The sequence below is a fragment of the Lactuca serriola genome, chromosome 1 (assembly GCF_051521515.1).
Source record: "Lactuca serriola cultivar US96UC23 chromosome 1, Lser_US96UC23_V15, whole genome shotgun sequence".
Taxonomy (NCBI): Eukaryota; Viridiplantae; Streptophyta; class Magnoliopsida; order Asterales; family Asteraceae; genus Lactuca; species Lactuca serriola.
In genome coordinates, this window is record NC_136408.1 from 52,744,280 (window position 1) to 52,759,628 (window position 15,349).

Here is a 15,349-nt window from a genome sequence, read left to right on the forward strand (position 1 = left end):
AAACACTTAAATTTGCTTATTGCGGTGGGATTAAACAATAAGCAATAAACAACTTATTTTTTTCCCTATCCAAACACCCCTTAGGATGTCTTTTTGTGGTAGTATTAGTACGTATGTTGGATAAGAGTCTTATTAGGGATCGCGATGATGTGATTATATTGTATTTTTGATAAATAAGAGAAAGAACCTTGTGATTGGTTTATTTAAGGGTAAATATTTTTTTGTACCCATTCATAGAAGTAGTTGGGCCCTATTAGACGTTGAATTTAAATCTTTGTTTTTCTCGTGGGCCTTACTGGAATGAACTGTGGTTTTAACATTCGTTATGTCCACAGGTGATTATTTTTTATGGATAAATATTTTTGAACTTATTTGTGGAAGCAACTGGCCCTATCTAACGTGGATTTTAATTGTTTGATTTTTCTTGTAAGCCTTATTGAAAGGAAGTGTGGTTTTAATATTCAATATGTATGCATGTCGTTTTTTTTTTACTTTATTTTGGTCTGATCTGCGGTAATTTTTCTGTCAAAGATGAGGCCTGACTTTATGATCGAAGTAACAAATGAACCTTATATAGGTATGAATTATTATCTCAAAATTTTTTTGGGAGGACTAAAAATTCAATGATGAATAGAAATATGTTTTTTACTTACTTTCTGTTATTCTAAAAGGGAACAATTTATGTAATATAAGTTGTATGAAATGTGATCTAAAAGGGAACAATTTATGTAATATAAGTTGTATGAAATGTGAGCATGAACCTACTAAAATGTCATTTTTTTAGTCACGTTAACTTCCATAACATAATGTATAGAGCCGGAGGATTTACTTGTTATAGTTCGGATACATGGATATTTGATATAAAAAAGCTATTAGAGTTTTGAAGTCATAGTAAGTATTAAGAAAGACAAAAGGTGACATAAAGGAGCAACTTATTAATATGTTGCTCTTGTTATGGATGACATTGACATTTTGGTTGCGACATCGACTCTTCTGCATCTATAATTCAAGAAAAAAAGAATTAGTTGTTTTGTGGATGTACGTGTAATGTGAGTAATGTGGTTTACATGTCTCACTAAATGTTAAAGCCCTTCTAACTTTGGAAGGTTCAGGTTTCGATGATGATGTGCTTGTCTTGTCCACTAGGTCCAAGGGTAATGAAATATCTGTGGGGTGTTGTCAGAGTCGGAGGTTGTTGAACCACATCATCTTCGACGTCAGTTATCATGAAGCGAATGTTGTTATGCGTGGATGTTTTCGTCATACACATTGTCATTCTGATTGGTAAACCTTTACTTTTCTCATATAGCAATGACAATGTTTTCTAATGATCAGGATCATCTTCTGTTATCAATTCATCCGATTGTACTCCTAATAGCTTCCGTGCAGCATCGTCGGATAGTATGACATTCATAGAGTCGGTCTGGTAAGCTATTGTTGCCACAAGTTTGAATATATAGATATGAATAATTTTAGGTTGTATAAAATTTATAATCATAATAATTGTGTTATGCAGATACAATAACTTACATTGAACTTGGAGATTTAAGTATTCCATCTGATGGATAAAACCAATTATTTCCTTGTTTGAAAGTTGGTGTTTGCAATCAGGACAGATTACCTGTACCAATTGTCCATAAACGTGAAGTCCATCACATATGTGTTCACAGTGAATGTCTTTTCCTACAACATGTTATTTGTGTTATGTTGGTTGCTTAGACGGTGATTGCATGATGTGTTAAATAAATCCGATAAATGAAGGTTTGAGTAGGTAGTGTTAGAATGGGACCATACCAGAAGTTCAGAATGGGTTTTTCAATTCATGTCGTGCAATGATATAGTTGGTCCAAATATGGTTTTTGAAATTGGATTTGTTCTGTGTCTATAAGCAAGTTATTCATTTGAGCTAATGCAAATAACGTTCTTATGTATTAACTTTTATGTATCAGCTTTCGATAAGTGTGGTTGTCCTTCTGATAGGTGGATTGATGTACACATGACTCGCACTTGTTGTTCCTTGTCTCGATGTACCTTTGTCTCAGTGTACCTGAAAATAAGATTATTGTAATTGTTTTAGATTTTATTTCTCTACTTATAATTGTTTTGAGTGTCTATGCATGAAGGTGTTTTTGTGGGATCGTACCGGGAACATGTGTAACGCATTTGTTAGAGCAAGCACATCTAGACTGGTGCATTTTCAATGGCAGAACGATTGAACCTTTCAGGTACCTGAAAATAAGATTATTGTAATCATCATGTTCCAACCATAGTACTAAACGTTGATATGTGCGTTGAAAATACTACATAAGCGCATATTGTATAGAACAACGTACCGATTGTCAATTTCAATTCCATTTTGAAAGTGTATGCAAAGCTATAAGACTTCTTTTGTAATGTGCACATCCTTTCTTGTCAAACACCGTTGAATCATGGAACGCCTTTGGGTAAAAAATTTGCACCTATCGTCTTTTATGCATGGAGCTTTAACATTAATCAAATCGCACGGTCCATGAATCATGCAAGAAGTAATAGTATGGTACAAAAGTGGTTCAGAAATTGGGTTTGACATCTCTTCGGTGATGAATCTGTCGATGGAAGCAGCATCATGTATTTTGTATGAATCGGCTACCCATAAAAGCGTGTGACAGCGAGACAAACCATGCTTTTGGAATTCGATCGTACATAAATATGAAGAAATACAAAAAGTAATGCTTGACTCGTTGAAAATATATGTAGCAGACACTATAACAGTAAAAATATGATTATAGTCAAAGGTACTTACAGGCTATAACGTCCCCAAAAGTTTTGTCCTCCTTCAGAAATGTAATCAACGCTTTCACCTTAACATGAAAAATGTGAGATATGATTTTCATCCCTACTGTGTGTGTCAGTTTGATTGTGACAGGCCATGTACTGTCTAATTTCAGGTCGGTTGACATTGCATGTGAAAGTTATAAAGTATTGTGGATTCTCATGCTCTCTGCAGATGGATAACACGTCTTGATAATGGCTATACATGAAACAGGGCCCACCAACAAAGAAGGGTGGTAAGAGAACTCGTTTCCCAAAAGAACAACTTTCGTTGTCCCATCTGGAAAGTGCATCATAAATCCCACTGATGTATTATGACCTGAGGTGATCCTGGTTCTTTTGGAAACAATAAAGATGTCCCTATTCAATATAGGTATAAGCATCAACAATATACTGTTGAAATAGCCTACATGAGTTTAATATGAGGGATTGGACACCATTACACACGTGGATCTGATAACTATGATACATATTTACCGTGAGATTTTTGGCCTTGGAGCCAGTTTCATTATAAATGTCCTTGATCAAGGAAATAACAAGGTAAACAAGATCAATACAAATAACAACTATGTTGACATGATGACAAAGTCGGTTTCAATATCTAAATTTGAACTTTGTTTATGTTTGGTTTGCATTCAAGTTTAGTCCAAAGTGACTTTTGAAGCTACTAGTATTTTCAATTTTATGAAGGTTTGAACTCTTTACCATTGAAGACGAAATTCTTCTAAAAAGGGAAAGTTTGTTGCATAGTGTGAGCCAAGATTTACTATTCTTTAGGATAGTTTTTTGTTAGTATGTTAGCATTTAGAGTTTAGGCCCGAAGCGTATAGGATTTAAGTAGGCTAATGCCCCTTATGTATCCATCTTTATATGTGGTTTAACCCTCTCAATCAATAAAGCAACTCATCATGTTTACATGGTATCAGAGTTAAACACTCTCAATCCTCTCTTATTCTGACCAACCCATCGTTGGAACCCTAGACAACACAGATACTACCGGTGCCGAAGCTCTTATATACTATCTTCCATTTTAAACTATCATCCTCCTTCTTTTCTTTCCAATGAGACTATCTTGTTGTCACCATCGCTGCCTCATCTCCTAGCTCTATCTCTCTCCTTCTCTAGCGAGCCACCATTGTCTCTGGTTAGCCCGTGTCACATATTTTTCTATCAGATCTAATCATCGCCACATCCAAAATCTAGTCGTCGTTGCTGACTCATATTCTTGATCTCCATCGAACTTCTTATCTTCATCTATGTGTTTTGTTTTTTTTTTATTTTTTTTTATCTGGTTTAAACGTCCCCGATAAAACTGCACCGGGGGGGGGGGGGTGGAGCGCTTAGGGTTTAAGTAGACCAGGGCCCTTATGTATCCTTTTTTTATGAGTCAATCAAACAACTCATAATATTTTTCAATCCTAAGTGTTTTGGGTTTAAACCATAAATACTAGCATACTAACATTTTTCCTTTTAATCATATGTTTTAGAGGTTATTTGAGTTTTTTGGGATCCATGTTACTGACTTATAAATAAAACCTTCTGACCATTAATTTTTAATTATTCAAAATCATCTCCGATCTTAACATCGAATTTGTCATAACCATGTAATACCTTATTCAGAGTAGATGCTTGTGGTTTTTCCCCGCAAGGGTTTCCACCCAATATCTATGTTCTTGGCGTTGGTGTTTTTATTGCTTAACATCACTTTTATAACAACCAACTATATATCCACACAGACTTCTAGCTTTGTTGAAGCTACAAAACTCAATTTCAAAAATAATAACACGAAAAAAGAGTATCGAATGGAAATCTTTCTTTTGCAACATGATCATCCTTGAGGCATGTTGGCATTGTTGGCATTAGTGGAAGGTGAGTCGCCAGTGGGAGTCCACAAGATGAAGGTGTCGTTGATTGGGGTTAAAAAGGTCATTTTTTAACTCATTTTTATTAAAAATTCAAAAGTAAAATAGTTATTTTATATAATTTTGATGGGCTTTCGCCTTTCACTTAAATCATTTCAAATGACCGATTTTCAGAATGTGTAGCATATGTTTGCATTTTCTTTATACAAATTGAATAAATTAATTTTAATTTTTAAATTCACGTGGTAATTACATGATGAACATACAATTTATACAATGTGAAAGTATTGAAGAGTGGTGATTACTGATTGCATATATAATTTACCGAGCGCCCACTCGGTGTCCAGCCCAGATCGCTAGGAATCTGACAGATAGAAGAAGAGAGGGCGCGGTTGAGCGGTGCTCTCTCCCAGCGAAGATCAGGTAACGAAATTCTGTCTTCCGATTCTTTCTTCATCATCAGTCGATGCTTTCGATGCCTTTAAACGCATGTCTTATTTTGTCTAGCATTTTAGGGTTTTAGAATCGGACGACTTTATTGGCTTTCTTATTTGCATTAACTACGAGTTTGAAAGTTTACTTCCTGCGATTTCCTTCTCTTAGTTTGTCCGTCAATTTAATCATGCAAAAGTTTTTTTTGCGTATCAAGATTCACGACTGGAATTTTGATGTTTTTGTAACGTGTAATTTGAGTTCAGACTTGTTTTTATCGGCTGGTTGATATACAAATTTAATTGATTGAGACATTGAGTGTGTGCCCTCTTCAAGTTTCCATGTTGATGAAAAAACCCTGCAATAATCGGCAGTTATAAATTGTATGACATTTTATTGATTCGTAACAGGGGTAGAGGAATGCTCGACTCTCAACAATATAGTGTTTTATTTTTATTTTTTTCATTTGCATATAGGAGATAGTCGGTGGTATTGTGTATGCAAATTGAACACGAATTAGTCTCCTTTGGCCAATGTAACATAAATATGCAATCTTTTGAAGAGTAGTAGATTATTCTGCATCTGGAATTTATTGTGTGGCTGGTTGCTGATGAACTCGACAGAGAATACTTAAAGAGTATTGATGTACATGTCAATTGATATGTTGGATGAATTGTGCAGATATTTGCCAATTGGTTAGCTGGATGAATTGTACATATATATTTTCCAATTGATTAGTTGCATAATTATGCTCAACTTTAATATTCATGTACTTCTGAATCATTACTGCCTCTTTATGTCAGATTTAGGCTATGTAATCTAAAGTAAAATCTGAAACCATTTGTAATTCTTGAATTCATGCATGTCATGCTTTACAGGCCTTGAGGGGGACATTGAGACTATGGCAAGCAATCATGGTGGCAAGGATGTTATGGATTCTGGGAGCAGTGAGGGCAACACTTCTGAAGCCACTGTTGAAATAAAGATAAAGACTTTGGATTCTCAAACATACACTCTACGAGTAGACAAACGTGTAAACACTATTCTCTTTCTTTGTTTTTGTTCCTTCAAAGTTGCTGCCTTGTTTCTGTTTTCTTACTTTGTATATGTTGTTATAGGTACCTGTTCCTGCACTAAAGGAGCAGATTGCTTCTGTTACTGGTGTATTATCTGAACAGCAACGTTTAATCTGTCGTGGAAAAGTTCTGAAAGATGATCAACTCCTTTCAGCTTATCGTATCCTTTTCCATATCTTACATTTTTTTGTTTGCTTGAAAGGGTTTTCTTCTAGTTTCATTATTGAATATTGATGGATGCTGAAGCTCCTTAATGAGTATGAATCATAGATGTGGAAGATGGTCATACATTGCACCTGGTTGCTAGGCAGCCGATTAACCCATCTTTAGCAAGCTTTTCTGATCATACAGGTTTGCTGAGTTCTATATCTTTCTAATCTTTCTATTGAAGTTCAGTTTGCATGAGAGGATACTCTGTTTTGTTTGCACAAATTTTACCTTAGATCATATCCCTATTCCCTCGTAAACTAGGTGAAGGTCTAATTCCTGAACCATGAATCTAGTATCAGGTACATGCCTTCTATGCTCATATGCTGCTTTCTCTTTCTATAGTGCTATGAAGCCCTAGTGCGTGACTATTGAAATTGGCAAGAGTGCTTTTCCGGGAACGAGTAGTGAGTACTTTTGTAAATAATCTATATTGGTCAAAATTTGGTGATGCCTAGTGGTGATCTATCAGAAAAGCTAAAGAATTTGTGTTCTTTTTGTTATTGTTATTGTTAGAAGATTGGATTATGAATACTTTCAACAAATGAGTCACTATCAACAAAATGGACCACTTCTGCAAAATCTGTTGGAGCGATCTACAATTTCTACCCAACAAGATTGCAATCCAACTATCCAAGTATCCAACTGTGTGTTTTTCTTTCAAACCCAAAGTAATCACAGGATTTATAAAGCTCTTTATACAGCCTTAAATAAATCACCCAACTCTGTTACACTTCCTAGTAGTGTTAAGGGCAGGAAATAAGTAGAAGTACAGTAGCTGTAATAAAGAATTAATGAGGGGTATTTTGGTCATTCTCATAGTTAGGTCGGTTTAAGTAAGTATCAATAGGAGTTTGTTAGTGAGTTGGTATCTTTGAACAATCAGCGAGTATTCACTTTGGGAGAGACCTTGACTCTCAAAATCTTCTGATCTTGCTTTTTGATTCTTTCACAGCAATTAGTCTATCAATTCTTGCAATTCAACCCTAGTCTATACCACATTCTACTTTATGCTTATAAAATGCAATCCCATGATCTCATAACATTTTATTTTGAAACCCTGAATTTGTGTTTTAGGCTTCCGATATTACTTCACCGACATATTTCTGTATATATTTCATACAAATATTTCTCAAAATACGTTATAAAGGTTATTTTTTGCACTTGAGCCAATGTTTATCACCATAAATAATCTGGTTTTAACATCCAAATAACCCAACATAAATTAAATCCTTAAAATAAGTTTCTACACATTTAATATATGGCTACTAGTCATTTGTTGCATCAAAATACCACCGAAACCCCTTAAATATCAATAGTAATAGTTTAACACATAATTGAGATTAATGGGTTGAATTTTACACTAGGGAGTTGAGGCTTGGGAATAGAAGTTGGGAATGAGTTATCAAAGAGAAAATCTCTTCTTACTTATCACCACTTTATTAGCGGAGCACTAAAAAATAAGTAACAATTAACAAATTAGTTATGGATATTTTAATACCTATTTTTCCAACAGTGAACATGTGTTGAAACATGAGAAAATTCTGTATATGATGAAAAGCTGTGAGCTTGATAGTTTGTTGATGATCATTCTTTTTGTGAGGTTACATCTTTTGTGCTTCTACATGCATCATCTGGTTAAATGAAGATCAGCCCTTATCGATTGCTCTAAATATTTCCATATTCAAACACATCTCATTTAGATAGGAAGAAAAAAGTAGTAGTACATTCTAATTGTTCAGCAACTTTTTATGGCAAAAGATGTCATGCTATTGTCAACTAGGTGTCTGACATGGCCATATGTAAAAAAGCTAATTGGTGTTAAGATTGCCTTCCAGATATGATCTTGATCCCAGTGTACTCTCTGTATTTGCAGCTAGTGATCCAGCATCAAATAGCAGGCATTCAATGGGCAACCAACATCAACATGGGCATGGGCCTAGTGTAGTGGTGGGAACATTCAACATATCTGATCAAGGTGATGGTGGAATTCCAGATTTTAGTCGGGTAAGACACTAAAGACTATAACAAAGTATAAATCATTATAATAAACAATGGCTTAGGCTTAACTGCTGAAGTAATTCTTTCATGGTAGATTGTTTCTGCTGTTCTTGGTTCCTTTGGAATAGCCAATGCCGGAAGTGGTGGTGAAGCAGTAGATCTGCAAGTAAGTGTTCACCCACCTTTGTAATTTTTAATCCTATAGTAAGATTATACTTAGTTTTTTTGTTTTTTTATTCAACATTAATGAATAATATTATTTTGTGCAACTCCAACTCCAACTCCAACAGCAACACATCTCTGAAAGGCTTTCACGGATACCTGGTCTTAACGAAATAAGAAGTTCCAACGGACAGCAACCACCTGAAGATGGTTCTGGAAGGGGTGCCGCTACCTTCACACTTCCAAGTGATGTTTCCATGGAATCTCTGCAGCTCCCTGTAAGTAGAAAGAATACTTTTGATTTTATGCTTTTGTGAAATAATTGATTACAACATACATATGTTTACATGAGTGAGACAGGTTATTCCTGATTCTTTGAGTACACTGTCCCAGTATCTAAGGCGTTTGAGGCAAGAATTTAGCGACAATGGTGGGTGTGTTTTGTCTATTGGGATGAAGTGAATCTCTAAGAGGCAATTGATTTGATTTGATTCTGAATTTTGATTATTTGGTGTTGGCAGTTAGACTCCAGGGGAACAATAATAGAGGAGAGTCAAATGGTACAAGGACACCACCACATGTAGGTGTAGGTGTAGGTGTTGGTCAGGGAGGGTTACCAACACCAGCAGCCCTGGGAGAAGTGACACAGTCTGCAAGACAGTTGCTGATTGAAGAAGCTGGAGAATGCTTGATGGTATCTTACTTATTCTTATCTACTAAACTAAACTTTCTAAATTTTTACTCTATCTAGATTCTAGGTTATGTTGATGTTTTGTGGTTGCAGCAATTGACAAGACAATTAGGGGATCAGAACAATGTAAGTGATCCTGTGACAAGGTTAAGGATGCAGTCAAATGCTTTGAGGTCAGGTGCTCTGTTGCAGAATTTGGGTGCTTTTCTGCTGGAGCTTGGGCGAACAACCATGACACTGCGTTTGGGACAGTCACCTGTGTGTTTTTAAACTTTGTTTTTTACATTTTATATTGTTATATAATTTTTTTTTAATAAAATGTTTGTTATAGAGTGATGCAGTGGTGAATGCTGGACCTGCTGTTTTCATATCAACATCTGGACCAAATCCAATAATGGTGCAGCCTCTTCCTTTTCAACCTGGCACCAGTTTTGGAACAACCACACATCCACCTCCACCTCCACCTGTGGTTGTGACAGGGTCAGCCTCTGGCACTAGTAGTTTTGGTTCTGCTTTACGTCCGAGGAATATTGATATCAGAATACGTACAGGTATGTATTACTATTCTCATATTCTGATTTTAATCCATTTACTTCTTATATGCCCTTTTGTTTAGGTTCAGTGATGAGGGAAACAAATGGTGGTGGAGCTGATGGTGGAGTTACAAATCAGGAAAATGGCCTTAGGCAAAGCAGGGGATCGGAGGTGCGGGTAGTCCCCATTAGGATTTCAGTGCCACCTTCTGAATCTTCCCGAAGCTCTATGGGTGTGCTATTACCAGTGCTAGCAAGAGCTCAAAATGTTGTTGATTCTGGAAATGGCAACAATGGTTATGGTGGTGAAAACATAGATTCTACTACTACTACTACTACTACTACTACAGAGGTTCCCAGTGGACTTGATCAACTGTTGAGAAATTTGTTTCCTGGTGAACACCACAACCATGGTGTTGGTAACAGCTTCATCTTTCAGGGTCAGGGTCAGGGTGAGGGCGGTGCCAATGTTGTTGAATCTGTTCAGACAGCCCAGGAAGAAGCAGCATCAGCATCAACAGTGGCCACTGATGAAGGAACTTTTTTGTCCAATTTGTTGCACCAGATTATGCCTATTGTCTCTCAGCATTTAAATAATGCTATGGAAGATACAGCTGCACAACCTTCTTCAACTGTAAGTGCTTTGTTTTGCTTTGCTTTTTGGACTGAATGTGAGTGAGTGAGTAAATGACCATTTTACCCTTTTAGGTTGAGGAGAACCAAGATAGAGGAGGTGCATCTTCACGGCAATCGGATGATCCTCCATCCTCAAAAAGGCAAAAGGTAGGTACTCTCTCATCTTTTTTGACTTAAATAATAGGTATTTACTATTCATGAATCATCATGACATATATGATGTGTTGGAAATTGATGCAGACAGAGTAATAAGGTGAAGCATGAGAGAAGATATAAAAATGGGAGAGAGATATCAAGTGAAGTGATCTGAAGCCGGTTTGGGTTTTAGATAGATGCAGCTCATACGCATGCATGCAGCAGCCATGGATGAGAATCCAAGTACAATGCATATAAATATATATATGTGCTTCTTTTTATTTTCATCATCATTAATCTTTTTGTTTGTCTGCTTTTTCTAAACAAATTGCATAGCAAAACGTTGTTGAGTTTGAATATCGCCTATTCCTTCTTATAGTATATGTTCAAACAAATTTTATTCTACTAGGCTTCCTGGTAACAACATTTTGAAACCAATTCCAAACTTTTATCTTCTTTTTTTTTTTATTAGTAATAGGTGGCATATTTCTGTTAAGCCCCAACTAATCCTAAAGTGCTTTTAATTGATTTGCTTTATTAGAGTTTGTGTCATCTTTTTGGCTTTAGGGGTAGTATGGTCTTTTTAGGAGTTATGGTTGTTATTGGTTGCTTTGTTTGTGGGAGCACTGACCTTGTCCCAGGTCTGTTTTTGGGACCACTCCCCTGAGCCTTGTTTTCTAATATATTTGCTTCTTGAAGTTTTTGTTTAGCAGCTAAGAATATTTGATTTGTAAAGAACTTTGTTCTTTTGGAGAGTCCATTCCTCTCGAATGAATGGGAATTCTATCCTAATTTTCTGGTATTATTGAGTGTTTTGTTGCTTGGAATCTGTTAGCATGCCTGGGGTATATGATAGATTCAACAAGGATCTATCAGTTTCATATAATAATCGAAGAGATAATGGAATTGTGAATTACGGAGGAATGTAGAAAGTATTGTGTGGTTGCCATAAGGAATGGAATAGAGCATTTCTTACAAAATGCAAATTCTGGGTTCATTTTCATTCTATGAAGGAGATTTTTTTTTTCATTACATCCGGGAATGGAATGATATATATTTATAATTATAAATTATTTTAATTCATATAGTTTACGATAGTATTAATCTTTTAAAAAGAAATTAATACTTCAATTATTATTTTTTATATTTTTTTTTAAAATAAAAATAATCTATTTATAGTTAAATTTCAAGATTTCATTACATCTAGGGTTTTATTTTATAAACTTTTTAGATCATATATAATTCTTTATCTTTTAAAAAAAATTAGTACTTCAATTATTATTTTCTATTTTTTTTAAAATAAAAATAATTTATTTGTAATTAAATTTCAAGATTTCATTACATACAAGGTTTTATTTTTGTAAATTGTTTAGATCATATATAAATCTTTTTAAACTACTTGTAAAGCATATAACATGTATTTTGAACCAAATAAAATATGTTTACATACAATTTATTTAACTATGTATCTTATTTTAATTAAAGTTTATTATAATAAAATAATATAATTTTTTCCATTTATTTATCAATTTTACACAACTTAGATTTATATTTATTGATAAAAACAATATATTTGAACCAAATGACTTCTAACCCAACAATATCTAGTGGTACCCTTCCTCTTTGAGGTTAATGTTTCAAGTCTCATTGTAGACATAGATGAAATTAAATGTTAGTTTAAGAGTAGATTATATATCTATATTTGCCGGCTCAAATAAGTGCAAATAAATAAATAACATATTTGAATGACTTATTTTATTCTTTCAAGTCAACCAAACATGACAATGATATGTAATGATCTATTTCATTACATTGATTATTCCATTACGTTGTTCATTCCATTATTTTGTCGTTCCATTCCACTATACTAATCATACCCTTAAAGAATTTACCAAATATATTTATATTTTTAGTTAATGCTTTACTCTAATGATCTAAGTTTAGTATAATTTACTTTACTTAGTCATCTTAGTCTTAGTATTGTAATATATTTATATTTTTAGTCTAGATATGTTTACCTTCACTTTTAAGTTTACATGCACCGAATGAGCTTTTTTAGGGGTGAAGGGGTTGTGTCCCCTTTTCCCCCTTTTATTTTTTTTGGTTAGAAATATAAATAATTATTAAACATTATAAATATTAGGCCTAAGAATATTAATTTGGTCAGTAACCTTTCCTCTCCAAATTAATATTTCAAGCTCTGCCACTGTTTATATGCATTCTCTATTATGTATAATATTTAATTAAAAAAACAAATTAAGTCTAGCACTTGTTATTGTCATGATTAAATGTAAATAAGATATCCTAGTTAATAAACTCCTTCAAAGTTATCATTTGTTATGAATCTATTGTAAAATATTTTAAACTTTTTGGATAATATTTTTAATATTTAATATATTATGTGAAATAATCAAAAACTGACAACCGTATAAATGAAAGTTAAAAGCAATGTTGTTAAGATAGCATTACATGATCTCAAAACCCCAAACATCCAATTTCAATTTTGATCTCAATAAGATCGATCTTGAAGTAAGATCTATTGAAGATCTTAGGACTCAAGATTCTAGGATTTTATTATGATTGGATCCCACCATGTAACTTTGATACATTAGTGTGTTCTATTTAAACCTTAAAACCTAAAAATCATATAAAAAATCAAAGCATAGCACGAAGCCAAGAAAATAATCTTAGTCATGAGAAAAATGACAGGCAAAATGTATTACTCGGAACATGTACATAGAAATCATATTCGAGAATTCAAAATAGAACATCACATGAAGTCATGAAAAAACTCTGAGTAATAAGAAAACATAAAATGAAAATTGTCAAAAAAATCTCAATATTTTTGGAGAAGTTTCACTTTAGTTCCCAAAAAAACTGAACAGAAAAGTCCCGATTATTTGATTTTACACGATAATATGTCATTTCCTGTTAAAAGAAAAAAAAAAAATTTTTGTAAACTTGAGCCAAAATGAAATAATCGGTATTTTTATGTTCAATTTTTTTTGAAACTAAAGTGAAATTTTTTCGAAAATATTGAGACTTTTCTCACAATTTCCTAAAATAAAAAGCAAAATGTATTACTTGTAACATTTCATGTGTCGTATTTAGAGAATGATTGACACGTGTTATTAATTGTAAGAACTTCTTCCATATGTTTTCCTTTGCAACTATAGTATCTAAATGGTTGGTGATTCTTCCGTATGTTTTCCTTTGCAACTATAGTATCTAAATGGTTGGTGATTTGTTATTGTTGGTCTAAGTTCATTATGGCTGTAGAGATGATAGATTTTCTTGAAAAGAGATAAAAGATATCAACTTTATAAGTTATTGTTCCTTCATCATGGTTTTTCGATCATTGACCTCAAAAATTGTTTTATGCGATTTATATTTTACTTTCATTGCATGTAATTTAAAGATTTCAGAAAAAAATACGATTTAATTTTAGAAGATTTAAATGACACAAATGCACAATTTGTTACGCTGGATTAGATTATATATTTACATTTAATTTATGTTTAAGAAAAATATGATTTGAACTTTAGAAACATTCGTTTGTACACGAGTTAGGAATTTCCAAATTTAATTCTAGTATCATGTTTTTCTTTTATTCAAATACAAAGTTCTTTTTAAAGTTCAAATCAAACAAGTTTTGATTTGCTTCTTGTTAATTTTTTTTCTTAATTTTTTTTCAAGCATCTTATTATACTTTTAATATAAGCATCGCCTTTTAAAAATAATCAAATAAGTTTAGGGTGTCACATAATTTGTTGTATTAAAGTTTGATTTTTTTACTTTCTTTTACTACAAAAATAAACTATATTTTTATTTTCTATTTTCATTTGCAGTATCCATTGTTTGGCATATCACTAAGAAATCTATATATTAGTTTGTAATTAATAATTAATGTTATCTCTGTTGTTTTTTAAAATAATTAAATAATAATTATATTGACATTTCCAACAACTCAATTTATAACATAAAGACAAGCAAGTCGACAACCGTGTCATATATTTGTATGGCCTTAACCAGCACATCAAGTTTTATATTATTATTCTTAAACGTAAGAATTTATACTCCGTAATTCTGATTTATTTTTTTAAATATTGATTATGGCATTTACCTTTTCTAGACAAAATATTTTATTTTATACGAACTTTATGTTTTTCAACCATTAAAATAATATCACTTTTTTTTTTCTTAACAACACCTTCCAAGTTAATCATTTTATAATCATGTTTCTTGACTTTAACCAAACTTGTGTCATGCTTAATTTATTGAGACATTATATACAAAAGATCGTTTGTAGTTATGATTGAGTAAGACTCAATCTTTTATTTTTATTTAATCTGATAAGAAGCATATTAGAGACCATAAAATAAATTATGTGATTTTACTTATGATATAAAGAGTCTGAATTTGATTAAATTAGAATCAACGTTTTACCAAACCCAATTAAAATAACCCTAAGATTGCTAATAAATAAAAATGATCTAAGAAGATTCATGTGATCTGTTTTATTTTAATGTATGTTATAACTTTAGTCGTTGCTATAAAAACACGTAACGAAACCATTTTGACATTAAATAGTCAAAATTGCAGAAAGTCAAAAACTTTTGTTATCAATCGACCACTGGAGCCCACCTGTGTCCCGTGCTACAGTTGATCCCACACATTATCAGTCCTAGCTGTTGTTCACAATCAACGGCTAGAAACCATCTGATGATAAATCAACGGTGGATACTGCTCCGTAGTATTATATGGGTCAAGGGACCGGTCTTAGGTCAGCCCCTCTTCTCGAAC

General features: G+C 33.1%; 1 protein-coding gene across 2 annotated transcripts; it reads left to right on the forward strand.

Moving 5' to 3' along the window:
• Positions 1-4,938: 4,938 nt before the first annotated feature.
• On the forward strand, positions 4,939-10,951 carry LOC145088431 (Ubiquitin-like superfamily protein). Of its 2 annotated transcripts, none has more exons than XM_079026791.1 (14): positions 4,939-5,096; positions 5,984-6,138; positions 6,224-6,341; positions 6,452-6,532; positions 8,265-8,395; positions 8,484-8,555; positions 8,680-8,829; positions 8,912-8,981; positions 9,073-9,245; positions 9,336-9,500; positions 9,574-9,793; positions 9,865-10,409; positions 10,484-10,558; positions 10,652-10,951. In XM_079026791.1, exons 2-14 carry the CDS (start codon positions 6,007-6,009, stop codon positions 10,658-10,660), a joined length of 1,941 nt encoding a protein of 646 aa, XP_078882917.1. In that variant the 5' UTR covers positions 4,939-5,096; positions 5,984-6,006; the 3' UTR covers positions 10,661-10,951. The 2 variants fall into 2 exon arrangements, with proteins under 2 accessions (XP_078882917.1, XP_078882915.1); XM_079026789.1 differs by having other exon boundaries at positions 4,940-5,096; positions 9,859-10,409.
• The last annotated feature ends 4,398 nt before the right edge of the window (positions 10,952-15,349 follow it).